Genomic DNA, 27677 nt, shown 5'->3' with positions numbered 1-27677 from the left:
AACTTCTGCTGTTCTGCCCTTCCCTTCCTCTGTTCCGTTCCACACTCTTCGCTCTTCCTCAAGCACATCAGACACCCTTCCACCTCACAACCTTCCCCACCATCTGTGCTCCCCCTGGCTTGATTCTTTACCTTCTTTAGGTTTGTGCACAAAAGTCACATCAGGGAAGCATCCATAGCAACCCTATTTTAAATGCAAACCCCCTTTCCTTGTCATCCCCTTTCCCCTATCCTGCTTTGTTCTTCTCCATAAAAGTCATCACCATTTGACACATATGCATTTCACTTACTTATTTTATCATTTATTTCCCATTGCTAGAATGATGCCCATACTTCATGAGGGCAGAGATTTTTAAGTGTGTTTTTTGTTGTTGTTGTTGTTCACTGTCACATCCCCAATACCTAGAAAAGTATATGGCATACAAGAGGTGTTTTATAAATATTTGCCAGATTTTAACTGAAATACCTGGAGTTTGATTTAATAATAGGAATTATGGCTCCTCCTTCTCTTAGTACAGTTGACCCTTGATTAACATGGGCTTGAACTGCACACATGCACTTATACACAGATTTTTTCCAATAAATGCAGTACTAGAAATGTATTTTCTCTTCCTTATGATTTCCTTAATGACATTTTCCTTTCTCTAGCCTTCTTTATTGTAAGACTATGATACATAATACTTATGACATACAAAATATCTGTTAATCATCTATTTGTATTATTGGCACAGCTTCTGGTCAAAGTAGGCCAATAGTAGTTAAATTTGGGGAGAGTCAAAAGTTTTACATGGAAGTTCAGTTGTGCAGTGATATTATTCAAGGGTCAACTATAAATGCATATTTGACAATAGGTGTTAATTCAAAGGCAATTAGAACAACATGACTCAGTGGCAGGTACAAAATTTCAGTGTATTTATACATAACTCAAAAGGGAATATTAATGAGTTAGAGTATGGAAGTATCTGAGTAATACTTAAAAAAAATACTGAATTTTTGCATTTTTAAAAAAGTAGCCTATACATGTACCAAGATACTTATAACTTCTTCGTCATTCCAATATCCAGGGAGTTAATGCCATCTGGTATAAACTTTACATGCAAAAAATAAATTTACCGTGAGTAGAGAGAAACAATAACATCAATGCGCTACAATAGGACACTGATACATTAGCTCAATATTAGGGGATGAACAGAGTGGTTCATATTGTGTCAGTTTTGCAGATGCAAAAAGTGAGGTGGGAGAAGAGGCAGAGAGGTCTCTCAGCTAGTACGAATCTGGGGTGATTGATATGAGATTCAAATCCAGGACTCCTGACGCTGAAGTCCACACTCCTTGCACTTCAGTCTTATATTCAAAATGGTCTGAAGCCATTAAGCGCTCAATAAAATGCCAAGGAGTCAATAAACCAACTTAGGTGGTGTACACAATAGTGCAAGTTTGAACAACAAATTCTACCTGTCGCTGAACTACAATAATCAAATGAAGGTGAAATAATGTTAATCTGCATGTAATTATTTAACTTTCTGATCACCTGCATTTTGGCAGGCAAGACGGACTGCCACCTTTACGATAATCAGCTAATAAATCCTCATGATTGTTACACTTTTATGCAGAGCAGTAATCTGAACAAATTGGCTGCTGACAGCTGCAGTAAATTGCCAAGAATGAATGCTGTCAGAGAACAAGTTGTTTTTATGAACGTGCAGGATAAGTAAATCCCGTGTCAAGCAATCTTACTCAGTTGGAGTTGTTTGCAATCCAATATAGCAAGATTTATAATGTTATTTATTAGTGTGCAAAATGCTCATTTATCTTTAAAGTGGCATTGATTTGGGGTACATATATTTTAGGTTGGTGAATTGCTACTGACTTTATTTGTTGCATTGTTATGAGGGCTAGGGCATTGGAATTGCCCATGACAGCCAAGTGCTATAGATGTAAGCTTCGCTAGAGAGCTATAGTTCATCAAAAATTAATTGTTATCTGATTATTAATAATTAATTGGTTATTAATAATTAATAATCAAATTAATTTATTTCCTATCTAATTGTTAATTATTATTAATTATTGATGGTGTTTGATAAGAAAAATCTATTCCAAATGGGCAAGTTCAGGATAAAGAACAAATGCTTCCAAATTCTATAAGCATAAAAAATAAATCTGTGGCTGTATTTAATGCAAAAGGAAGGAGAATGTGAGCTGTGTAAGTATAGTGTGGCAAACAGGGAAAATAGCCTTTGACTTTCCCTATTAACAAAAGTAGCGTTCTCTGTAGGTTGAAGGTCATTGCATTTGACACTCTGTAGGTCCTGACTTGCAATGTTTCTTATTTATGATACCAATTTGTCAATGACTCTTTTACTTCCTATATAGAATGGAAACAATCCTCCTGCATCAGTAATTTGGAAGCACAAAGACAGCTAGTCAGAAAGTTCTAAACTGAAGAGAGTTTTTTTTCATGAAATCATTGTATTTCACTATTTTTCTTACTAAGGATTGAGTGAAATATTTCCTTAGGGAGATCGACAATATTTAAGGAGAGAATGGAATGTGTCATTGATTCTTGTCTGGGTTTTTCATAAAATCAACCCAAGCCAAATATATTAAGATTTCAGTCTATTTTCTTTCATGGGTTACTATTCTTTTCTTGTGAAGATTTCTTGCAAAAGTTTATACTCAGTGCAATGTTTCTTACACAGCGGGCTAAGTTTTCAAGGACGGTTTTCATGCACCACCCTGTGTATATTGAATGGTTTACCTTCAAGTCAGTGAATGAAGAATTTCACAAGTTTGTGGAAGTATGCTCTGATAACACAGTCTCCCCAAAGATAGTTAAACAGTGACAACTTCTGTCAACAGAAAGACAAGAAGAGTATTAGCATTTTGTAATGTCAGAGATGGTATAAAACGTGCATAATTGTGAAACTTTAAAACCACGTAGTGGTTATGTATTGAATTCTTTAAAACACAGAGATTCTAAAGAATCACATATTATATTGATTTACAATATAAAATTGTACAATCTGTTATGTATCATTAGTTTTACTAATGTAAAATAGTTCTCATGCATTACGAACTCTCAAAAAGCTTCATCATTTTATTGTGAAATTAGGTCAAAATTATAAAATAAGTGTTTTTTTAAAAATTACCCCCACCCAGGGCACATGGGTGGCTCAGTGGGTTAAAGCCTCTGCCTTCAGCTCAGGTCATGATCCCAGGGTCCTGGGATCCAGCCCTGCTTCCCCTGCAATGAGCTCTCTGCTCAGCAGGGAGCCTGCTCCCCCCCCCCTCTGCCTGCCTCTCTGCCTCCTTGTGATCTCTGTCAAATAAATAAATAAAATCTTAAAAAAAAAAAAATTACCCCCACCCAAGAAATCCTGTTGAGGTTTGTCTTCCTGTTCTGAAGGCTTTGTTTTTGAATGTCTTGCTAATCATGATGGCTTCATAGTATCACGAGCTAACACGTCAAGACACAGCACACACTTAGGAGTTTATCGTTAATGTAGATGTAAATTTCAGTTGCAGGTATTATTCTTGATACTTCGGGGTTGTTTTGGCTGAATTTTTGTGAGATCTGATTATACCGCCGTTGGTTAGTGACTCCGAGCGTCGCTGACACGGAGCTCTGCCAGGAGAAGGGGTGGTTCTGCGTATTCTTGTTTATCATTCTGCTCACTTGTGCTTGTTCAATTAGCATTATCTTCCATCCACAGTTTCTTTACTGGGATCTTTTAAAGCCAATTGTCCATTTTGTGGGGATTAGTTCAGTTAAAACTAGATTATATAATCCGTAAATCCACTTAACAAGGCATATATGAACTGCAATTCAGTGAAAGCAAGTCAGCAAGTAAGGGGGCCACCGCCAGCCCCTCTATGTTATGCAGCTCCTACTCTTTTCTAAAAACCTTGCAGGCCGGAAGTTATGTATCTGGTGCATGGGCCGGCTGTGTTAATGCATATATCAAATATTTTTAAAGCTTGATTCTTGTCCTGTGCAGGATGATTTAGGGTTTTGTTTTTGTTTTTGTTTTTGTTTTTTGTTTTTTGTAATTTAAAAACAGGAGGTGCAGAGGACCATAGTGGAAGTTAGGGAAAACTGAATGGGAAATCATCAGAGGGAGAAAAACCGTAAGAGACTCTTAACTCTAGGAAACAAACTGAGGGTGGCTGGAGGGGATGGGGGTGGGGAGGATGGGGTAACTATGTGATGGGCATTAAGGAGGGCACATGGTGTGATGGGCACATGATGTGATGGGTGCTGTGTGTTATATGCAGCTGATGAATTACTGAACACTACATTTACTTCCTATACCCCAGCGTACTCACATGTATGTACATGTATGTATCCAAGCACAAGTCTGTTTCATCTGGGAGGAATAGCATTGGTTACTGATTCAGAAATGGCAGATAGAAAGGTAAAGGAGAAAAAAGGTGATAAGAACACTGAAATTTTACTATGGTCCTCTGCACTATTTCTTATGTTCCATGTATGAGTGAAACCATAGGATAATTGTCTTTCTCTGATTGACTTATTGATTGATAGATTGACAAATTGGGTTCAGCAGGGATAGTAAGTTTTAAAATTTTCCAGCATTAAACCAAGGCATGTGTGATAGAAAGATCACACATTATACTTAGATCATACTTTCAATTTTTCAAAATACTTTCTCATCTATTATGTCTGTGTTCTTACAACTCTATGCAAAGAGAGGCATTTTTTTAAAAAAGATCATCTATTTGTTTGCTTATTTATTTATTTATTTATTTATTTATTTTAGAGGGAGAGGTGAAGGGGAGAAGGGGAAGGAGAAGAAAATACAATCTCGAGCAGACTCTGTGCTGAGCACAGGGCCTGACGTGAGGCTGGATCTCACCACCCTGTGCCAAAACCAAGAGTCGGACGCTTAACCGACTGAGTCACCCAGGCACCCCAAGTGAGGGTATTTTTTTTTTAATTCCACTTGATAAATAAGGAAAACTGATGTACAAGTACTTAAAGTGACTTGCATAATCTCAGAATCCTAATAAATAAGCGTTATTAAAACCTCAGTATTCTAAACCCTTAGCTATGGACCCTGAAGCCATTGGAACTTTGTTCAAAGCAACATGCTGAGTCTGTGGTATTTCTGGGGAAAAGGAAATGAGAAACTAGAAGGCTTAGCAATGGCCGATGCAACAAATCGGATCAAAATCTGTTGGATTTTAATGCAAAATCCAACAGAGGCCTGCCACATAAAGCACTTTAAAAGCAATTAATGCATAAATTAGTGAATGAGTGATTGCAACAAGTGTTGAAAAGAAATCAAACCACTTTCTAGGAAGACAATATAAGATGGTAGAACGAGCACCTTGCATGCTAGCTGTGACTCTGCCGCTGTCAGCATGGGTAAATTTTTGGTCTCTCTTGATTTCTGTTTTGTCTGTAACTACTCCAGTACTTATAGAGCACCAGCTACATCCCGGGAGCTAGGCTAGGCACCTGCCATTGCCGTGTCTCAGGATACTGGCAGAGAAGGACAACCGCAGGGTATTTCGTCAAGAATGAGTAAAAATTTGGCAAGCAAAGATAGATGCATCATATCAGGCAGAGGTGTGTTTGCCTTGTGCAAACACAAAGAAAAAGGTAAGGCCTAGCCTGGATGGTGGGAGAATCATAAGCTGTCTAGAATGACTGCAATAGTCAGTGTGAGTCAGCCAGTGATACACAAGCTGATGGTAGGTCAGAAAGGGCACCACTGCCTTGCCAAGGAGATTCTGTGGGTGGTGGGAACTGAGAAGAGGAGCATGGTAGGTTTGTGTTGTAGACAGCTGTAACTGAGGGGATTGACTTGTATCAATGGTTTTTGCCTTCACCAGATTCCCTGAGAACAGAGCTTGAGGCAATGATTAAGAGCTAATCATTGGGAGGTACAATTCCAAGCACTGAAGGGGAGAGAAAGAACATAAAGCAGGGAAGACTAGGAGGCAACACAAGGCAGTATGTTATGGGGAGGCGCCCTGCTTCCTGTGTTTCAGAGACATAGCTGGTTGCTGTGCACCCACTTGGCTGCATGTGGACAGGCAATATGGAGAATCATACTTTGAGGCACTCTGTGAGAAGGAAGGAGGTGTGAGGAATTACCTCCCCATCTCCTCTTTCATCAATCTCAGTTCACCCCGCAAGAAGACAACTTCTGCATTGTTTCATCTGGTTACTTTGACAGGTGATCAGGGAACCAGTTCCCACAACCCACAGTGTGGCTTTTTATCCAAACATAGAAGCAATCTTAGAAGCCAGAAACTTGGGGCATGTGGCCATTGGGCCTCAATGCACAGTGGCAGCCAGGGGAGAGCCCAGCTTATTTTGGCAAGTGATTGTTGAGCCAGTCCTAGGTGGAAGCCCCTGAGGACCCAACCACAGTTAATTAATTGGTCATGGTGGTGGAATGAAAAGCTGTCCCTTGAGAAGGCACAGCCAAAGTCACAGCTGTAGCAAAGTAGGCAGCAGAAGAGCCAGGAGGCCATGACTCCAGGAGAATCTAAGGGGATGGTATACATATCCAATAAGTTTTCAGACCTACATGTGGAACATCAATATGAAACAGATGCAAGACGAGCTATTCTTTGAACCAGAAAGGAGTCCACACCTTAGTTCTTCAGCTTTCTCCCTTCCATGGTGACTTTTGAGGTACCCCTTAGTGTTCCTTGAGAGGCAATTTAGAAGAAATGAGATTATCTGCCTTCTAGCATCAAATTGAGACTTTGTGTGGGGGGCAGATAATACATTTGAGGAATAACAACATTTCATTGCCTGTAAGATGAATTTGGTCTCTTAGTTGTTTGGCTTGTGGAATTGCAAAGAAAGGAAGATGTAAACAAGCATAAGCATGGATAGAGTTGTAGTGAAGTGTGAAATTTGGGGTTTGCAGGAATTTGTAAGTTCATCTAGTTCAATTACCTCATATCACAGATGTAAGAACTGGAATTCAAGGGGTATGTTGTCTTGGGAAAGGTCATAAAACTAATTAGTGACAGATGGCTGAAACCAAGGAAATCTGACTCCCGATCCTGAGCTCTTTATCCTGTGTACACGTCAGATATATGTACTCCATGAATTTGCTTCGGTACTTTTTAAATTTTGCATTCTCATTTTTTTTTTAAAGAATTTATTTATTTATTTGACAAACAGAGATCACAAGTAGGCAGAGAGGCAGGCAGAGAGAGAGAGAGAGGAGGAAGCGGGCTCCCCGCTGAGCAGAGAGCCTGATTCGGGGCTCGATCCCAGGACCCTGGGATCATGACCTGAGCCGAAGGCAAAGGCTTTAACCCACTGAGCCACCCAGGCGCCCCTTGCATTCTCACTTTGATATCAGTTTGAAACTATTAATTTATGCCTATTCTGACCACCCAGATGACCACTGAGGACTTCTATATCCAAAATGTAGTGAACCCTTCTTTCTTTCGGTTTTAACAGTACAGATGACCTCAATACAGGTGAATCTGCCTGTTGCACTGCTATACCAGATCACCACAGACTACATGGTTGTAAACAACAGAAATTTATTCCTCACAGTTCTAGAAGCTGGTGAGTCCAAGATCAAGACACCAGCAGATTCTGTGTTTGGCTTCTTGGTTCATGGACTATTGTATTTTCTCTGTGTCCTTACATGGCAGAGGGGTGAGGGATCTCTCTGGGGTCTCTTCTATGAGGCGCTAATCTCATTCATGAAAGCTCCACCCTGAGGATCTAATCACCACCCAAAGACCCCACTCCTAATACCATAATTGACCAATAGGTTTCAAACATATGAATTTTGGAGACAAACATTCAAACCATGGCACTGACCTATAGGGATAAGTACTGGGGTCACTTTGCAATAGACTCTTTTGTAGGAGTTCCATCTTTGTATATATTTATTCAACAGCAACAAAACCTTTTTTTTTTTTTCAGCAAATTCCAGCAATAATTTGATTTAATACCCATTTACTGCAGTATCAGTGATGCTATAACGCTAACTTTTTTCTCAAGTTAACAAGACAATTTTGTTCAATTATCAGATGACATTTCATTTAAAATGGCATCTGAGCCTCGCTCCTCAGCAGAGTTTTTAGACGAATAGGAGAGCTGACCCCAAACTAGCAAAAAAGAACCTTGGAGTAATTAATACTCTCTTCTAATACATTTATATTAATAGGCACTTTCTATATTGGAATTTTTTTTAAGCTTTATTTATTTGACAGAGATCACAAGTAGGCAGAGAGGCAGGCAGAGATAGAGGGGAAAGCAGGCTTCCTGCTGAGCAGGGATCCTGATGCGGGGCTCGATCCCAGAACCCTGGGATCATGACCTGAGCTGAAGGCGGAGGCTTTAACCCATTGAGCCACCCAGGTGCCCCTATATTGGAATTATTAAAGTCAAAATTCTGAAGCATTACATATAGGACAGGATCTGAAACTATTTCTACACAAACATTTTGAAACTTTAGTTGCAGCAAAAAAGCATAATCCTCCCTAAAACTTACCAAGTTAAATTTTATTTTTAGCTTCAGTTTTTTAAATTCAATTTGTATATCTTTCTAAGTTTATCTTCTTACAAGAGCAATAACTTACAGTCTTCTTCTATAGCTTGTATATATTTTAAAAGTACAAAAATTACATAATTCTATGCTTGAAAACTGAGATAATTTTTTCTGTTAGAAACAAGCCCAGATTTCACCCAGTTTAAGAACCATTGCAAATAGACACACTTTGTCCTGGGATACAGTTACTTAATGAAAACTAGCCCGGGAAAAAAGCCTACATCTTCGATTCCACTCTTCCATGTTCAGTTCCTCATTTTGCTAACAACTAACTGTATATCTATCTCCATTAAGTCATGCCACTTCTCTGGCCTTCAGTTTTCTTGTTGCTAAATGAAGGAGATTGTGAGGATCACAAATACCTACGCAAGTTTGAACCAGATATAGAGTTAAGTGAGGTTGTGTAAATAATAGATAGTATTAGGAACAGCGGTTAAGTCGGAGGACACATCCATGGACCAGATGTGATCTGAAAGTTGCCAGTTGGAAACTCTTGGACTAAATCATCTTTATAGCACCTTCCCCAACTCTAGAGCACCCAACACAATGACTCTAACATAAATGAAGAGTAAGCCAGCATCCATATGACCTGTGTAAAATGGTAATAGCCATAGGAAGAAACCTTCCAGAGTGTGTCAGTGTATTTTAAGAGTGGTGCAGTGTCACACGAAAGAGTAAAGCAAGGATGGGATTGAGAAATGCAAGATCCCAATAAGTGAAAGAACTTTCTTGTTCCCAACTTTATCACACCAAAAGTACTGTGTGAATTGTAACCCATGTTTGATTCTCCAGTATCATACTCCCAATCTAATCCGAAGATGAATTCATATTCAACAAACTACAAGTGAGACACTCTGCCAGTTGCTGGAAAGATCTGTAGAAAATCATAGTGACGTTTTTCCTTTTTCTTAGAGAATGCATTTGATGGGTTGGTTGTCACCATCGCATCTTTCTCCTCAATTTGGTCCAAGTGTTATTGACAAGAACTTTCAATTCTAACTAAAATTAGAACTTTAGACAGGGATTTGGTATGTTTCTTCAGCCTTCAGAGTTTAAGGGAACAGCATGGAAGTATTTTGAAATGCTTGTTGTATTTGCAGAAACAATGAAGTTATTTGATATACGTTCTCCCTTTAGGAAGATGTTTTCCAGACTTGCTACAGACTCTGATTTCCTGCTCTCTTTCAATAGTTAGCATTGACACACATGGACTTTCTGTCCCTGACCAGGGTGTTGCTTTTTCTTTTCATTTCTTGCATCCGTACTCCTCTTCCTCTCAGTTGTTTCAGTCCTAGCTATCTCTCTTGTCATTTTTGATAGGCACAAATAGAATGAAAATGCAGACTTTGGTTCATTTCTAAATTTACTCATACTAGGGAGATGTTTGAACCCAACTATTAGCATTGAAGCCCTATTCATAGAAATTTAATTTAAAAGCAAAGCAATAGCATGCCTGGGTGGCTCAGTTGTTAAGCGTCTGCCTTTGGCTCAGGTCATGATCCTGATTCTGGAATTGAGGCCCACTTCCAGCTCCCTGCGTGGTTGGAAGACTGTTTCTCCCTCTCCCACTCCCCCTGCTTATGCTCCCTCTCTCTCTGCATCTCTGTCAAATAAATAAACAAACAAACTATCTTAAAAAAAAAAAAAAGCAAAGCAATAGACAATAAGTGGAGTAAAGAAAGAATAAGGAAGAACAGGGCGCCTGGGTGGCTCAGTGGGTTAAGCCTTTGCCTTCGGCTCAGGTCATGATCTCAGAGTCCTGGGATCAAGTCCAACATCAGGCTCCCTGCTCCCTCTCTCTCTGCCTGCCTCTCTGCCTACTTGTGATTTCTCTCTGTGTGTCAAATAAATAAATAAAATCTTTAAAAAAAAAGAAGAAGAAGAAGAAGAAGAAGAAGAAGAAGAAGAAGAAGAAGAAAGAACAAAAATTTAATCAGTCTCTAATAGCTGACTCCCCTGTTTATGATATGTTGCCACGTCTATATTTAAAATTCTCTATTTCCTGTTTTAAATGCCTTTTGTTCATTTCCACCCCCTTTCTCTCAGTTTATTGGCTTTGCAATCACCTTAGTATCTGTCTCATCCAAATCAATTGACATTTTTATGAAATGAGTTTGTAAGGTGTTTAGCTCTGAGAGAAGAGCTTACCAAGCATGGGCTGCCATGTTATGAAACCTCTCTTAGTAAAATGCTGGTACATAACCCTTGAGGTATAATTTTTTGGAGGATTTGGTTTTTTATTTAGACTTATGTGTGATGTTCTATGAATAAAGTGGCTTGGTTTTTAAAATGTAAAACCTATGGCATCATCAAAGTACATATTTTATTCATTGCTTAATAAAATTCATGAATGAAGAACACCCATTGTTTTAAATCCTACACAAGAACTCACATTCTCGGTGGTTTGCCTCTCCAGACAGCTCATGTTAATCTTTCTGTAGGCAAAGCTCCACTTAACTAGGCCATCCAGGGATTGAAAGTGCCTCCCGATTTATGAATACAGTGACAGTGGGTAGTAATAGAATCAGATAAACATGTTTTTTGTATCTTACAGAAATAAGAAATTAGACACTAAAAATAATCAGGATCTAAATTTTCAAAGAGAGTGTGCCAAATGGAAGATACATCCTTCCTGTGGTTCAAACAGTGTTTCTATTGATTTATTTTTCACATAGCTCTGACCAGCCTGCACTTTCACTGTTTTATGTGACAAAAAAGGAAGGAAAGAAGGAAGAAAAAAAAGGAGGGAGGGATGGGGAAAGAAAAGAAGAGAAGAGAAATGAAAAGAAAAAAAAAAAGAAAAGAAAAGAAAAAAAGGAAAAGAAAAGAAGTAGCCATTTGCTAATTCAAAACATTTGTTTCCAGGTGCCAGGTGGACCTGTCGTCCCTCAGTAGGGAGCAGACACACAAGTTGGAGTTGCAGCTGGAAGAGGGTGAGGGGCACCTGGTACTGCTGGTCACCCTGACAGCTTCGGCCACAGTCAGCATCTCTGACCTCTCTGTCAACTCCCTGGAGGACCAGAAAGAACGGGAGGAGATCTTAAGGAGATATGTACGTATGTAACCCTCCTAATTCAGGGTCATGTGTGATGAGTCGGTAAATGATTTATCTGGAGTGAAAGAATTACATCTGAAGGGCTGTGTGATCATTGAGTCAGCAGAAACAGAGAACTGGACAAATGCAGATGCCATTGCCCTGAGGTCCGCATACCTGCTCCTCTCTAGAGTCTCTTCCAAACCAAGTTCTAGATTCTGAGCCTCCCTCAGTGATCTTGTCACGCAGCTCAACTATCATGCAAGGCAACTTCTCATAAAGCAAAGTAAGCATACAGAATATTACCTCAAAATTAATTCATTGACCCTTCGTAATTGCAATTAAGAGTTCTTTGTCTTTCCAAGTTTGAAATGGAATTAATGACACCTACATTAATTAGTAGCTTGGTAACGAGAGGATATTCACAGAAGGAATTTTTATTTCAACTGCTTAGAAAAGCCTCACTTCATTCCTTTATCTTATTTTAATTGAATATGAAATATAATTAAAAGGAAGCCTCCTTACCTTTTGATCACTTGTGGCGTGACGTGGTGGGATAGTGAGTCATTATAGTAGGCATCCTCAAATTTCACCAAACCAAAATCTCCACACCCCAATCTACCTATTTCCCAGCATCCTGCCTCTGTGCGTTTTCCAACCTGTAGTTTTCTTGAATCAACAGAGAGGGGAGCTCTTACTCCACCATTCTCTCTCAATGGCGGCTCGAAAAAGTGAATGCCTCAGTACCCACGAAGCTGGGGGAAAAAAGCTTTTCCACTTAAAATGACAAAGCTTGTATTGTACAATGCTGCCAGGTGTTTAGAAGGCTTCTCTAGACATTCAGCCATGAAACCAAGCCCAGACTAACAAAGAACTGCTTAATTTATTTATTTATTTATTTTTTTTAGATTCTAAAATATTCCTATTTGCTGACTGACATCCTTCCAATAACTGAATTTAATAAAGATGTACCTTATCAGGCTGTGCAGATAACATGAAGTACCGGTACTAATGCTCTACAATATTCTTCAAACAGATTAGCAGGATGTACGTTTCAGCAAATTTATTCTGGCTATCTCCACCAAATCAGCTGTCTGCTAATGCTTGTACAACTCATCCACCAATGCTGTTATCATAAACAGTTTAATAGAGGTGACTTAGCAAGGCTGAATACTATATATTTTTAAACCACCTAAGAGCCCAACGTATTGTTGGGCGTCTTCTAACATGTGATTGCAATTATGAGACTCATTTCACATTTTGGTACCCACAAAAATGTGTTCTCCTGTTACCAGGGGTGAGCCTTGTGAGTGGAAACAATTTTAAAGGAGTTAATTGGTATATTAATATAAAAATTCTGGGTATTATGAGACTGTATTTTATGGATTAATATCTGATGCTATCCCATATATTAGAATGATAGTGCTAGGCTAGGTAATTAGGAATAATCCAACTATTATTGATTTTTTTTTTTTTTTTTTTTTTTGCCGGATGGGCTTCCTTAAATCGGCCATTTCCATTCAGGATTTGAATATTTGTTTCTGCAGTTTCTTTCAAATGTTAGTTATTATTCGAATAAAATGTAAAATACTGTGTGCATGCCCCAGCTGATTCTCCGATTACAAGCTGCTCGACATATTAAAAAGTGAACCATATTTAAATGTGTTTTTTGGTTTGTTTGTTTTGTTTTTGTTTTTGTTTTAGCCCTGCATTTCAAGCATAGGCCTGTATCTCCCTCTGGAGACCTCGTTGCTACAAAGTTTCTGTAGGCAGTATAGCACATATGTTATAATTGCTTATAGTAATACAAGGACAGAGACCCATACTGGGTTGTTTCCGCGTGTTTCCTTTTTATTACACAGATTATGAAATGAATGAGTGCCGTATCATGTCTGAAACATCACTTGTTTCAGAGAAACATACAGAGGAGTTTATTTGGGGAATTATTTATATGTTTTCCTGGGAGAACGTGTTTATTTTTTAAATTTTAGGCGAAACTTACGAATGTGATTTGGCCCTGGCCATAGTGAGGAAAGTAAATGAACTGGCCCCTGGAAAAGCTCTCCGTTTCTGTGGTTCAGTTGTTCATTGTGACGCTTTGAAGCCCCACAAATTAAACAGACATTACTGTGTGAGCCATTATTTGATCACCTCATTCTGAAAAGATGGCTAATTCCATTTTTCTTTTTTCTTTTTTTCTTTTTTTCTTTTAGGGAGAGGAAGGCAGGGAAGGTCACTAGGGGGCGGGTAGTAATGGGTAGTAGACCAAGAGCGATTGTATGACCTTTTCAGAACGGGTATGCTGAACCCTTGCTCCCCCTTGTCACAGTTTAAAAACCAGAGGAGCTAGTTTAGAGAAGAAGTTGTTAGCATTCCATTTTTATTATGACATTTCACAGTCATCTGATTTAATGTCCCTTGACCGGATTGTCCACCATGAGACGATGGGCTTGAAATGTTATTTAGAGCATTGATAAAAGGTGAGCGGTTCTAAGATGACAGCGAGTCATAAGGCTGGTGGTGTGACATTAATTTTCTCCATAACAGAGATGGAATAAGACGTCATGGTGACAAGCTGTCAATCAGCGCCGGCCCCTCAGAGCATCTCGATGCCATAGGATGGGGTATTGCCTCTCCCGTAATAGAGCTGAACTGAGATGCTCTTCCTGACAGCTGCTGCAGCCATAGAGAAAATATATTATACAGCCTTTCATTAAAAAAATAAAGAGGACTCCTCTCCAGAGCATTTCAATCTTTTCCCATCTATTGAGGGCTGAAAGGATTCACAGCAAATCATAGATTCCTCTGCTATGGAAATTTCTGGCTTCAGAAGGCATCCAGGTTTTGAGGCCTTCTAAAATAACCATAAATAACAGGGCAGGAGTACCTCTTGATGAAGCATTCCTGAAAGGTCTATTTTTAAACTGATATATTTAAGGTTTTTTGCCTTTTTTTTTTCCTTTGGAATTCTTATTATAAGCGATGTGTCACTGGCCTAAATAGTTGAAGTTGGCAATAAATTCCTGAGTGTCAGCTGACTGGGGGAAAGAAACCCTTCAAACAATAATTACCCCTCCAAATGAGAAGCAGAACATCGGAGCTGAAGCATTAGAAGCTACATGTCTGGGCAGGGAGGTTACTCGTATGAAACAATTCTCAGCCCGAGGACTGATGAGATTTGTTTCAGACACTGCGAAACTTGGTTTCAATTGCACCCGACAATTAAAGGACAGAAATCTTTTGATAAAACCCTTTTCTATCATTAAGATAGGAGACTTACCTGGTTTATAACACTCAGGAAGCCCGGAGATAAGGAGAAGCTTCTCAAACCTGAGGTCACTGCATCAGGAAAACAACATGCCTACAAACCTCCGAATTATAACACTGTTGTCTCAAGTTCCCACCGTTAAACCCTTCGCTTACACGAATTTAAAAGGAAAGGGAGGTGCATTTTTCCTGAACCCTGTCATCTGGGTAGTTTCAATAGATTTTGGGTGATAAACCACTGCTTAAAAATAATACAAGCTTAAGAGCTAATCCTGTGCTCAACACTCTTAAAAGTTAGGCTCTGAGATCACCCGTGTATCTGCATTTCCTCCTCTCAGCATACCAAGGTCATAGCTTTAGTGTACACAATGGCTATCATACAGGACTGATAAGGTTAATATCTCAGTAAGTTCCTGCCTGTCAGTATTCTCACATCCTTAATACAAGGATGGGAATGTTGTTTAGTAACAGTTTGATTACTTTGTTATGTTATGTTCCCTGGACTTAAAGCATTTTAGGGATTATAATACAGAAGTACCTTTCTGTATTATACTGAAGTATACTGAAATATCTTACTGTATTATTCTGTACTGAGTAGAAATGCTGGTCTTGTTATAAGTAAAATGCTAGGAAGTGTAAACAAACAAATGCATATCAGTGTTCTCCATCAATACTTACTCTTTAAGCATTTATGAATTATTACATTGGTATCTCTCTTTTAATGCCTTCAGGTACTATATTTCCTCAAACACTACCATTATTAATTTGTAAAATTAAATGGGTTTTATCCTTTGGATCTGATTCTTCTATTAAAATTTCCCTACTTCTTTTTTTTATCTTAAATTTTTTAAAAGACTTTATCTATTTGATAGAGAGAGTGAGAGAGCACAAGCAGGGGGAGCAGCAGAGGGAGAGGGTGAAGCAGGCTCTCCGCTGAGCCGGGAGCCTGATGTGGGGCTTGATCCCAGGAGCTGGGATCATGACCTGAGCCAAAGGCAGATGCCTAACCATCTGAGCCACCCAGGTGCCCCATAATTTCCCTACTTCTATATATACACTACAATGGCAAATAAAATTACAAACTTAAGAAAAATTATTCATCACTTTTGAATTTATTCTTAGTGATCAATTTGACTTCTTTTAGAAGTTATATATGATTTTTTTCCTAAAACATTCATAGAACTATGTAAATCTTTTGAATCAAATATTAGAAGATAGTATTTCAGTAATTCAGCCCTCATCTAGCACAAGCAATTTCCAAACTCACCAAGAAGAAAACAGTTAAAAAAAAAAAAGTAATATTGACTTTCTTAATCCTAAAGGCTGACGTGTGTTTCATGATCAACAACCTAAGACTCAGTACTAACGATCATTAGTCTCCAAACCATTGTGCCCATAGACGACAGATTCTTTGGAGTGCTTCGGTAAAGGAGATTGAAGGGAAAAAGTAGTCATATCCTATTCTATAACTTATTGTTCACCATTGTTCACCGATAATTATGGGGAAGAAATGTTTTTTTATTCTTTCAAAAAGTTTCATATAGCAACAATTATCTACGTCAATACATACGTGTGTGCCTATGTGTGGGTGCACATTAATGATGGTGGAAGGGTAATCTGCAATGAAGAAACACAAATATCCCTTTGAATCACTTAAGTGGCATCCTGAGATCAATGATAAAACTTGTTGTTTCGGGGCCCCTGGGTGGCTCAGTGGGTTGAAGCCTCTGCCTTCCGCTCAGGTCATGATCCCAGGGTCCTGGGATCGAGCCCCACATCGGGCTCTCTGTTCAGTGGGGAGCCTGCTTCCCTTCCTCTCTCTCTGCCTGCCTCTCTGCCTACTTGTGATCTCTGTCAAATAAATAAATAAAATCTTAAAAAAAAAAAAAACAACTTGGTGTTTCCTCACATACTCTTTGAGACCTTCTAGGACCTTTCTTTTCTAACACTGATGTTGGGGTCTTTCAGAGCCCATTGAGGATATTTCACAACCTGAAAGATGTGGGATTTCTCCAGGTGAAAGTAATCAGAGCGGAAGGATTGATGGTTGCTGATGTCACAGGTAAGAAATGAGGCAATTCTATTGTTTGTACTTATTTATGTATATTACTCTTACATATATAATATAATATTTAATGTGTAATATATATTTATAATCATTATTGTATATGATATATACATATTGAGCAGTGTGCAGGTCTCACACTATTTAATGACTAAACTCTTCATTTTACCTGACTGGATCATCAAAATAACTAATATAAATATAAGGTTTCAGGTTTGATCTTGTAAGAATTGCCCCACCCAACTCTTACACTGTTTCTGCTTTTTGAAAGAAAGGTAACGTATTAAAAACAAATAGTAGAGGGGTGCCTGGGTGGCTCAGTTGTTAAATATCTGCCTTTGGCTCAGGTCATGATCTCAGGGTCCTGGGATGGAGCCCCGCATCGGGCTCCCTGCTCAGCGGGAAGCCTGCTTCTCCCTCTCCCACTCCCCCTGCTTGTGTTCCCTCTCTCACTATCTCTGTTGAATAGCTAAATAAAATCTTTAAAAAACAAACAAACAATAGAGAGTAAAATAGCTTTCAAATTGTTGCCTTTTCCAAAGTTTGTCCAACGTAATGGGAATATTTCTTCCAGGTTTCACCATTTTGGTATTTTGGAGTAATGCTACATCTTCTCTCAGGCAGTATCAGCTTCCCTCAGATGATATCATAACACCAACACTTAAAAGTCCAACACACAGGAACTCTGTTGCATAGTTTACTGAAAATTTTAGGTGCAAAATATTTGATTACTTGGTATGAACTCCTGGCATCTGGGTTGCTGGGTCCAAATTTTTGTTGTTAAAATTCCTTAGCACATCCCAGAGAGAATTCTGGATCTGAATTAAGCATCTACATTGTTCTAAATTTTTTAACCAAGAAATGAACCTATAAAAATGCTGAAATCAGGGGCACCCGGGTGGCTCAGTTGGTTAAGTGGCTGCCTTCAGCTCGGGTCATGATTCCAGGGTCCTGGGATCGAGCCCCGCATCGGGCTCTCTGCTCAGCAGAGAGCCTGCTTCTCTCTCTCCCCCTCTCCCTGCCACTCTGCTTACTTGTGCTCTCTCTCTAGCTCTCTGTCAAATAAACAAATAAAATATATATTTTTTTTAAATGCTGAAATCAGTCTTATCTATTAAAACTTCCTGATTTGGATACTGCTGTTTCTGCAATGTATTGATTCACTAATGGTAATTATTTCATCAATTTCCAGAATGAAATCATTGTTTTGAATTTGCAGTTATGTGACCATTCATTTACTCTTTAGTTTCATGGGTTTGGGGCATACTTATACCATTCCTTAAATTGTCTAACTCAAGATGGATAACAAATAGCACTGGCTTGGCCAATTTTTTGGTAAATTTTGCTCCTCCTGAAAGAAAGCATCCGCTTATTAATTTTTAGAAACATGCTTACCATCGTAAATGTTCAACAAGTTGATCCTAGTAAGGTAGTGGACTTATCTAAAAGGGAGAAACTCACTTTTCCTACCACCTAAGAGCTTGTAAGTCCATTACATGATGTATGGTGCCCTTCTTTAATTCATCAAATATAAACAGAACAGAATCAAAACCAAATTAAAAAATGACATGCATTAAAATTAAAATAGCAGATGTCTGCTCCAGAACGGTAATATTTTTAAAATTTTAATATTTGCATAGTATCAAGTGACTGTTCATTGTGTGATAAAAATGTTGAGAGTTTACAGTTTCTTTAAACAGGTGATTGTCAACTCATTTGTAACCAGGAAGATAGTAACAACTGTCAAATATTCTTTCAAAACAGGCATACTTGAAAGTAGGGGGAGAGAAGGTAGTTTATAATCATTTTGCATGTGTGATGACTTGGTTCTTCATGCTAAACAATTAGTGAATGTTAAGTTTATTCATTTTCTTTTTTACTTCTGTTGTGGTTCTTTTTTTTTCTTTTATTATGTTGCATTAAGTCTTAGAACCAGCAGTCAACAATGAATGATTGATTAACTGCTCTTTTTTCTTTAAGATTTATTTATTTATTTATTCATTTATTTGAGAGAGAAAGAGAATGGGGAATGAGGAGCAGAGGGAGAGGGAAACTCAAACAGAGTCCACCCTGAGCACAGAGCCCAACTCGGGGCTCAATCTCATGATCCTGAGATCATGACCTGGGCTGAAACCAAGAGTCTGATGCTTAACCAGATGTGCCATCCAGGTGTCCCAGTAATTGCTCTTTTTTTGGTTCACTGTGGACATTAACTTAAAGACTGGAATAGGAACCCAGTATTGCTTTCTCATTCAGAGGTCACGCCTAGTCTCTGATTCCCCGCAGCAGGTCAATTCAGAATGTGACATTCAAGGTAGTGACATTCACCATCACAGGAGGCACCTTCAGTTTTCCCTGGGATTTTCTGTAGGGAGGGGAGCCCCAGTGTTGAGCTGAAAACCTCTGAAGATGGGGAAAAAGGCCTAAAAGAATCAATACCTCGGGGGGTACCTAAGAGCTAAAAATTATTACTGAACATTTGTAGGGGACACCATAATTTCTTATACAAATATTCAAGTCCCCTTTACTTCAAAAGCTTAGATACCTGCCCATTACACAAGTTGAATGTAATTATATAAGTTTGTTTCTCTTAGAGAGAAGCTGTCGTTGCTTTTAAAACTTCATGAATATGCAAACTATGTTAACCTACTTGGCCTATATGCCACTATGGAAGTGAAAGTACATGATCTTTCAAAGCTGTAAAAAATAGATATATTTCTTTCCTAATGGCTCTATGTAAATTAATGTGAATAACAATATTCTATTCCCTAGGGATTCAATGAGACATAATTTTGATCTGATAAAATGAACTTTAATTTGGGGAATACTAAATAACAGATTCTCCATTTTTTTCCCTCCAGTTTTAGGGATATAAATCTCATGATTCCTCATTCCACACTGACCTTATAATCTAATGTGTTCTGAATTGAACAAGAGAGATGTTGAACTATTCAGGGGCAAGAGGATAATTCAGTCTTTGACCTTGCTCACTCGTGGACCTTTTGTGGTCTTTATGACATTTGTGATGGTGGCAGAAACTGAGGACCGTATATTTAAGTGAGAAATGTCTGAATATACTACTAATTTTTTAAATAATCTTTGCTTCTGAAAAGGATAAATATTTATGTGTAAACTGATCCTTCCTGGTCTTTACCCTTAAATCTGGAGCACAAATAAGCTCTTTGAATACTTTCTTTTTTACTTGTTCAAAGAATCATAGTTAGGCTCTACAACACACCGAGCAACAGTTAGAAAAACGGAAATTGAGTCAATGGTGCTGTCTTCAAATCCTCAAATTAGCAACCATTTAGGAGTGTTGTGGATGGCGAGGGGGAGATTTTAAATCCCTGATGGCTCTCTGAGCTAAGCAGAGTATCTTCTGGCCTGCTATAAATGAGGCTATCGCTCTAAGATACTTAGTTGGCTTCAGAACACTTTTTTTCTCGGTGAGCCTCACAAGACACACTTCTATTTGACCAACTTTGCTCTATTTTAAAACTATTTTTAATGATCAGAACATAAAGTCAAACTTCCATAGTTTAAGCAAAAAATTTTAAATTACAGCATTCCATCATTTAACATGAGCCCAGGAACAAGAGATTCTATAATCTTTTAAGTAGCCATCAATCTTACTGCAGTTACAAAGAATTTTTTTTCCTTTCAAAATGTAAAATTTTTCTTTTGTTACAACACATTCATTGAGAAACATTGTGATACTGTATTAACTCTGTGTGAATAAAGAGCAATTGAGACTCTCTTTGAATGAGTGAGTACAAAGCACAAATTACTTTTTAATGAAACCCTCAATTCTTTCCCTTTCCACAAAAAGCCTATAGCCTTGTTCAGCTGAACACTACTACAGTAGGTCACTTCAGTTAAGCTCCTAATAAACTGTTGATAGTTGAGGGTAGTTTTTTCTTCGGTCTCAATAGCCCAGTGTTGGACAGTGCACTTCAAATCATTAAGGTTAATACAGATTTAAAAAAGAGATTAACTCTGGTGGTTAAGGCCTCAATTTACAACTCCCACACATACACATGCATTGAGCAAGGCACAAGAGTGGATTGAAATTTCAGTCAGCTTGTGGGCAGCCTTTCACAGCCTGAGAAAGTGGCACTCCGGTTTTCAAAGATGATCAGCTAAAGTCTTCGTGAGGGGAAAAAAAAAGTTTGATTAAGTGAAAAATACTTCGCAGTACAACTTACTTACCTTTCAACTAAGCAGTGAAAAGGTGAATGTTTCTCTGTACCATCAAAGCAAAGCCTAGAGACTGTCTGGCTCTGCGTTCACGGGGGAAAATTTCTCTCTACCGCTAAATCAAGTATTCCTGAAAACTGGACAGTTTGTGAGGAGAGAAAGACCACTGGTGGGAAAAATATATATATTTTTTTGAAGGTGGTAGGAAACAGTTCGTGTTGGAATTTGTCTTTTCTGGCTTCTAATTATCGTCTTCCTTGGATGGGACCTAATTTCTGCTTTCCACGGGACATTTAAAGTCTTCTATATCGAGTGAGGCTTTCTTCGCCGAGTATTAGACCTGGCCTATTGGTTCTTTCAAGTTCTAAGAGAAGAAAGAGAAAAGGGTTCTTCTCTTCAGCCCCTCCCCTGCATTTTCCCCTGGGTTGTTTTTTTGAGTTCCCGAGGAAGAGGTCACAGCCTCCCCCGGGATACAGCCACTCGGGTTCAGAAACGGTGATATGGGAGAACTGTGAAAGCCTTTCAAAAGATGCCCTACCTTTTCACTGTATTAAAAGGAACACTAATATAAAACTTCTCCACCCCAGGTGAATTGATCTCTCAAATTAACGCGCCATCTCTTTCAGGAAACAATAGAGGGCGAGGGAGAGAAAAAAGGAAGATGGAGAGAATTTTACAATTAACATACTCTGTCACTGAAACAGTCCCATTAAATGAGCATATCTTTTTCTAAAACAAGGTTACTCCTAAAGACCCATGACTCACCAGCCCCATAGTCTGGAAACCTACTAGTTATTAAGGGAGATGTTTACTACCCCTTTATTTGCATAGACTTTTCCCATGTTTTTCTTTAGGAAAACTGTCTTCATTGTTGGAAAATATTTAAGTAACAAAACAGCAGAAAAAGACATGCTACAGTTTTTTTTATCAGCTTCCGAGAGAGTCTTATTATCTTAAGAAATAACAGTTAGCAGCTCAGATTCATTAGCAGAGCTAAATTTAAGCCCCATTTGACAGGCTGCCTAGAAAACATTTTGTTTTGCTGTCTGTGGGCTTTAATTAAGATGTGTTCAATTTCAGTCCTCTTCAGTCTAGCGCCGCCCCCCCCCCCCAACCTTGCTGTGTCACAGACCGGCGATCAGACACTTTTAGACGGTCCGGCCCATGACTTTGACCTTCTGCACAGTCCGGCGTTCCCTGGGGAACCGTTCAACTCATGAGGTCTGATTTCACACTTCCAGGATGCCTCAGCTCTCTTAACAATGACAGGGAGACAAAGCCCTTTAGAGCAGGCCGCATGGGGACTTGTTTAAATTGGAAACCAGAGAGGAGTCAAGGAACAAGGTTATGGGCTACAGAATAGTCCTTTTAATAAAGAGCTCACAGCTCTGGCTCAGCTCAAAGAGGTCTACCTCTGTACAATTAATTGAGCCATTTATCTGGAGCATCTTAGGCCTCTACTTTCTCACAGAATTGCGTGGTAAATATCAGCTAAGAAGCAAATGAGATATGCATGAAATGAATTTTAACACTTTGATTACTGTGCTTCCAGTCTTCATTAAAAGTAAATTTATTTGTATTTCTGACCTCATTATCAGTAGGCTGCCTGCATTTTTATTGGTTCCTGTGATTTCCAGCTTGAGTATGTCATGAAGGTATATTTTATACAGAGATTTGGATTTATTATTCTTGGTATTTTCCCTGAACATTATGGGTCTATTCAAAGAAAGAAAATGAAAGGGTGGTTGTACAGAAAAAAGGCGAGTCTATTCTTTCAAAGTTTTATATACATTTGGAGAAATGGCGAGCACACATATATATAACATAGATAAGATATCGTCCTTTAAAAAAAACTAACTTTTTGTGGGTTACCCAAACAAACTGCATAAGATATATGCAGTTGTTGCTTGAGTGGGCCTCAGAGTACAAGAGCGCTACTGGAAAAAGTGGGTACGTTGCTTCTTTTATAGAACTGTAGCAGTCTGAATTTTTGATAGCATGTGGCTTTAATTACATCATCATATTCAAGAACATTCATGATATCTGATAAATGCAGCCTTAGATTTTATGATCATTATTTAAAACCTATGTTGAAAGATGAGAAAATATATATCCTTTAAACTCTATAGAGTTCCACTGATGATATTATATATAAAATATGGTACAAATCCTTCATATTTCTGAATTATCAGAGTTAAAATTATTTACCAAATAAAAGGGGGTTAGGCATAGATGTCACTCCTAATTTTTTAACCTTTGCTATCATTAAACCTTAAAATTATATTGCTCGAAACAAAAATACCTCAGTTTTTACACAAAACGTATTGAAAATTTCCCAAGCAAAGCGTGCTTTATTTCCATTGTAAAAAGTAATGATGTCCTTATTTGCTCTTTATAAAAAATAGTATAGTTTGAGAAGAAATTTCATCCAATTTATAAAGCACTAAAAATACCCAACAGCTGGGGCACCTGGAAGGCTCTGTGGGTTAAAGCCTGTGCCTTTGGCTCAGGTCATGATCTCAGGGTCTTGGGATCGAGCCCCACATCGGGCTCTCTGCTCAGCAGGGAGCCTGCTTCCCCCTCTCTCTCTGCCTGCCTCTCTGCCTATTTGTGATCTCTCTGTCAAATCAATAAATTTTAAAAAATCTTAAAAAAAATACCCAATAGCTGACAGTCTTATCATTGTAACATGCCTAGTTTAGAAAACAACCTTATATGCATGCATGTTAAATGTCTTAACACTATATAAATACCTTCCTTAAGAATGAGACTAAACAAATGAAGCTATCACAAAGATAGAAAGCAAATCATTGCTCTTCATTTTTATTTTTTTATTTTTTTGTTCTTCATTCTTTTATGTCATCATAGTTCACAGAGAAATAAAAGTGGCTTCCTTTTACTACTTGCATCTTTACAAAACTAAATCCTATTCTAAAATTTTAGAAATACAAAAGTGTTGTTCTAAAACCAAACAGATGATATGAGATATTTGTGAAAAGAGGAGTTAAAATGATAATTTAACTCAAGGGCTAGTGAGGCTGAGTCTAAAACACTGAGCTAGTGTTTTAGATGGAATGACAGGACTCGTGTGATTCATGTGCAGGTCACATGATTGGAAGTTACTGCTTTGGAAGAATAGGTGGGATGACAGAAGAGATTAATAATGGGGTTTGATATGCTCTAGAGGTGAAGGACTATGGGCTGAGAAAGTAGTGGTCCCACTATCAATGGAACGTGGGGGAAAGAGAAATACTATAAAGTAATTAACTGAGTTCTGTGCAAGTAAGATTACAAAATGAGCCTTTGAGTAAAGAAATAGAGGTTTGCTGATCTGGCTTGGAGGGCTAACTCCCTGATTCTACTCAGTGCTTGAAGAAATGCTTTCCGATGCTAGAATTGTATTGTTTAAAATTAAAATGTTCTTTATTGTTTGTTCTGATATCGTTGTGTCAATAAGCAATACATTTCCTAGAACGATGGATTAGGGAACGGGTGTAAACAGAGAGGAACTGGATTTAACCTGACTTCTGAAAAAAAAAAAAAACCTTACTACAGGAATACTCGGGTACTCGGGTTATATGACAGTAAACTTAGGTGCCTAAATGACTGCGTGGCTAAGCCCGAAGAATGATTGTTGTAAAGGATTGATGTCAACGGGAATGCCAAATGGAGGAATTTAGGGCTCTGTACTTGGTCTAACCTGGTCAACCTATTTCCTAGTGACTCAGAGGAAATAATGGATGGCTTCCTTATCAAACTTGCTAATAGGGAAGTGTATCGTTAACTATATACTATATGTGCATATTAACTATAGGGGATTGTTAACTATACACTATATGTGCATATTACATATACAGGTATACTATAGGTATGTAGTATATATTTACACTTTTAAATATTTATATATTATTACAGTATTTATATATAATATATATACATATCCATATATGTGTATAATAAACTTAGTTCAGACTGAAATAATAGGGTTAGTTCGACAAAGTGAATATTGGAGAGTGTACATAAAAAGCCTTACTAGGGGGGCGCCTGGGTGGCTCAGTGGGTTAAGCTGCTGCCTTCGGCTCAGGTCATGATCCCAGGTCCTGGGTTCAAGCCCCACATCGGGCTTTCTGCTCAGCAGGAAGCCTGCTTCCTCCTCTCTCTCTGCCTGCCTCTCTGCCTACTTGTGATTTCTCTCTGTCAAATAAATAAATAAAATCTTTAAAAAAAAAAAAAAAGCCTTACTAGGATACAAAACAGTAATGTCTTGCTTTAGAGTAGGAAATATAGAAAAAAATTTAGGGTTTGAATTGAGTTTAAGTTCTGTGAAAATGAGTTATGCACATGTCAACTTTGTTCCGTTGTTTACGATATACAAATTATAAAGTGCAGTTATCGAGAATGACACTCACTTTTGGATTCATCGACCACACGGGGGTATGAATTCAGTGTTGGAAGCAATTCTTTAAACAAGGACATTGACAAAGCAGAATTTATTCTCAGTTAGGTTATCTGATGTTTTAAAATCAAGTCAGTTGAGAATAACTCATGAAAAACGATACTAATCCTAGTAACAGTGGTGGCAGTAACATTTATTGAGAACTTATCACATGTCGGACATTACCCTGAGCTTAGAACAAGGATTATCACAAATCTCACCACAACCTAATTAGTTACTGTTGTTCTCCCCACTTTGCAAATTAGAAAGCTGAGATGTGGAGAGGTTAATGAAACAACTGGCCACATGAGCATGTTGAGAAGACACGGTGAGAAGTACTTACACTACCCCTGTTTGCAATCTGCCCCAGCAAAATGGGCTGCACAGGCTCTCGGGGAACTAATATCAAATCTTAGGCAACTACACCTGGTTGGTGCAACCAAATTCAGATCTCCCACCCTAGCTGGAGTCTAAAGATGTGACCGTGGCCTTTGCAGTCTCTCTAGTTCAGGAAGAGATGCCAGAAGTTAGAATACATGCTCAGCGAGCCATCTACATTACCCAGCTCAGGGAGGCAGGTCATGAACATTAATCAGATAATCTAAGTGACAGGTGCTATGCCCTCACTTTTCACCCATTAATTCATTTAAAGTTTAAAAATGACTACAGAGGGCAAATCCTAAAATCGGTACAAGTTACAGAGACATAATTTTGTGTGCCGCGTAAAGAAGCACTTCCCCAAAATTATAATTGCCAAAAAACATATCAGACTAGACCCGTGGAGGTGGCGATTTCCACATCGCTGGCTTAAACCAGAGCCTGTGAGACTACCTGGTAGCAGAGAGGAGTTAAGCCCTAGATCAGCTTTTGAACTCGGCCTCTGGGCTTTTCTCCCAGCCCTCAGAATTAGAGATTCCCCCAGTAGGTGCCAAGATGAATAACAGACTCTTGAATGAGTAGATATTTTGTAGAAGAGAGAGAAAAAGACAAAGGTATTTTTAAAGACAAAGGCTTGACAGATGACAATTTTCAGTTTTATTGCCTAAAAATATTTTTTAAAAAAAGGTTTAATCACCTAATAGAGTACTTAATATTTTCAGTCTGAAGAATTTTATTCTACTGCAAAGGATCTCTCCAGCTAATTAATTTACTTATAAGGGAGGTTATATGAAATCTCATGCTTTTCTGTGGGAAGACTAATTGAATATATATTTACTGTAGGTCCCAAAGTATCTATGAGAACTCTCAAAAAAACAGAGGAGTTTAGAATAAATATTTATACTTATATTTGAGACAAATAACTTTTGTGTTTCCAATCTTATAATTAAATCACTTGCATATAGTTTCCATATTAAATATTAGCTGAAATAAAATCCTTAAATGTTTTTACCATAATTTATCTAAATGCTTAAAAGTGTGGACATAAATTTTTCATAGCTTCTTCTCATTTTGTAGATTCTATAGTCCCCCTTTTCTTTCTTTTCTAGTTTCTTATCTGTTTCATTTTATTTCTTGCTCTTCTCTCATAAATTTAAAACTTTGCAGCATATACCAAGATGGTTCAATTTTAGGACTCAAGAACGCATCGTGTTACACACAATACTATAAATATTCTTTTGCATCTCGTTCTAGATCCCAAGGGAAATAAATTCATATTTACATTGTGCTTCATTCCCATTGCTCTTAGTTATGGTTCTCAAAGTGTGGCCCAGGAACTTCCAGGGATCCCCAAAAACCTTTCAAGGATCTTTTAAGGTCAAAACTATTTTCATAATAATCCTAGGACATTATTTTCTTTTCTCACTCTTGTTCTTTCATGAATGTACAATGAAATTTTTCAAAGGCTATATATTGGATTGCTCTGATGTTACCATGTCATGGATTTATTATGTCATTTTCAAATGAATGATGGTTTTACATGCTCTCATTTTTAATTTCTAAAATGGTAAACTGATAGATATAATTTATATAGACAAAAGCTTTTTGATGTCCTCAAAAAAATTTTTTTTAATATTTTATTTATTTATTTGACAGAGATCACAAGTAGGCAGAGAGACAGGCAGAGAGAGAGGGGAAAGCAGGCTCCCTGCTGAGCAGAGAGCCCGATGCAGGGCTCGCTCCC

At 38.1% G+C, this 27677-nt stretch overlaps 1 protein-coding gene across 17 annotated transcripts in view; it reads left to right on the top strand.

Annotated features, from left to right (window-relative positions):
• The window catches only part of MCTP1 (multiple C2 and transmembrane domain containing 1), a 521742-nt gene that overhangs the window by 319574 nt on the left and 174491 nt on the right, over positions 1–27677 (top strand). For all 17 annotated transcript variants that reach the window (XR_007127466.1, XM_047730108.1, XM_047730107.1 and 14 more), the window contains 2 exons: positions 11423–11609; positions 16827–16920. Coding sequence is in view for 16 of the 17 variants with exons in the window: in XM_047730108.1 (XP_047586064.1) it covers positions 11423–11609; positions 16827–16920 (281 nt within the window). In the remaining variant the exon portion in view is untranslated. The remainder of the gene's footprint in view (positions 1–11422; positions 11610–16826; positions 16921–27677) is intronic.

The sequence above is a fragment of the Lutra lutra genome, chromosome 5 (assembly GCF_902655055.1).
Source record: "Lutra lutra chromosome 5, mLutLut1.2, whole genome shotgun sequence".
NCBI classification, from domain to species: Eukaryota; Metazoa; Chordata; class Mammalia; order Carnivora; family Mustelidae; genus Lutra; species Lutra lutra.
The sequence above is the reverse complement of the archived record's forward strand: the minus strand, read 5'-3'. Positions and strand labels throughout refer to the sequence as shown.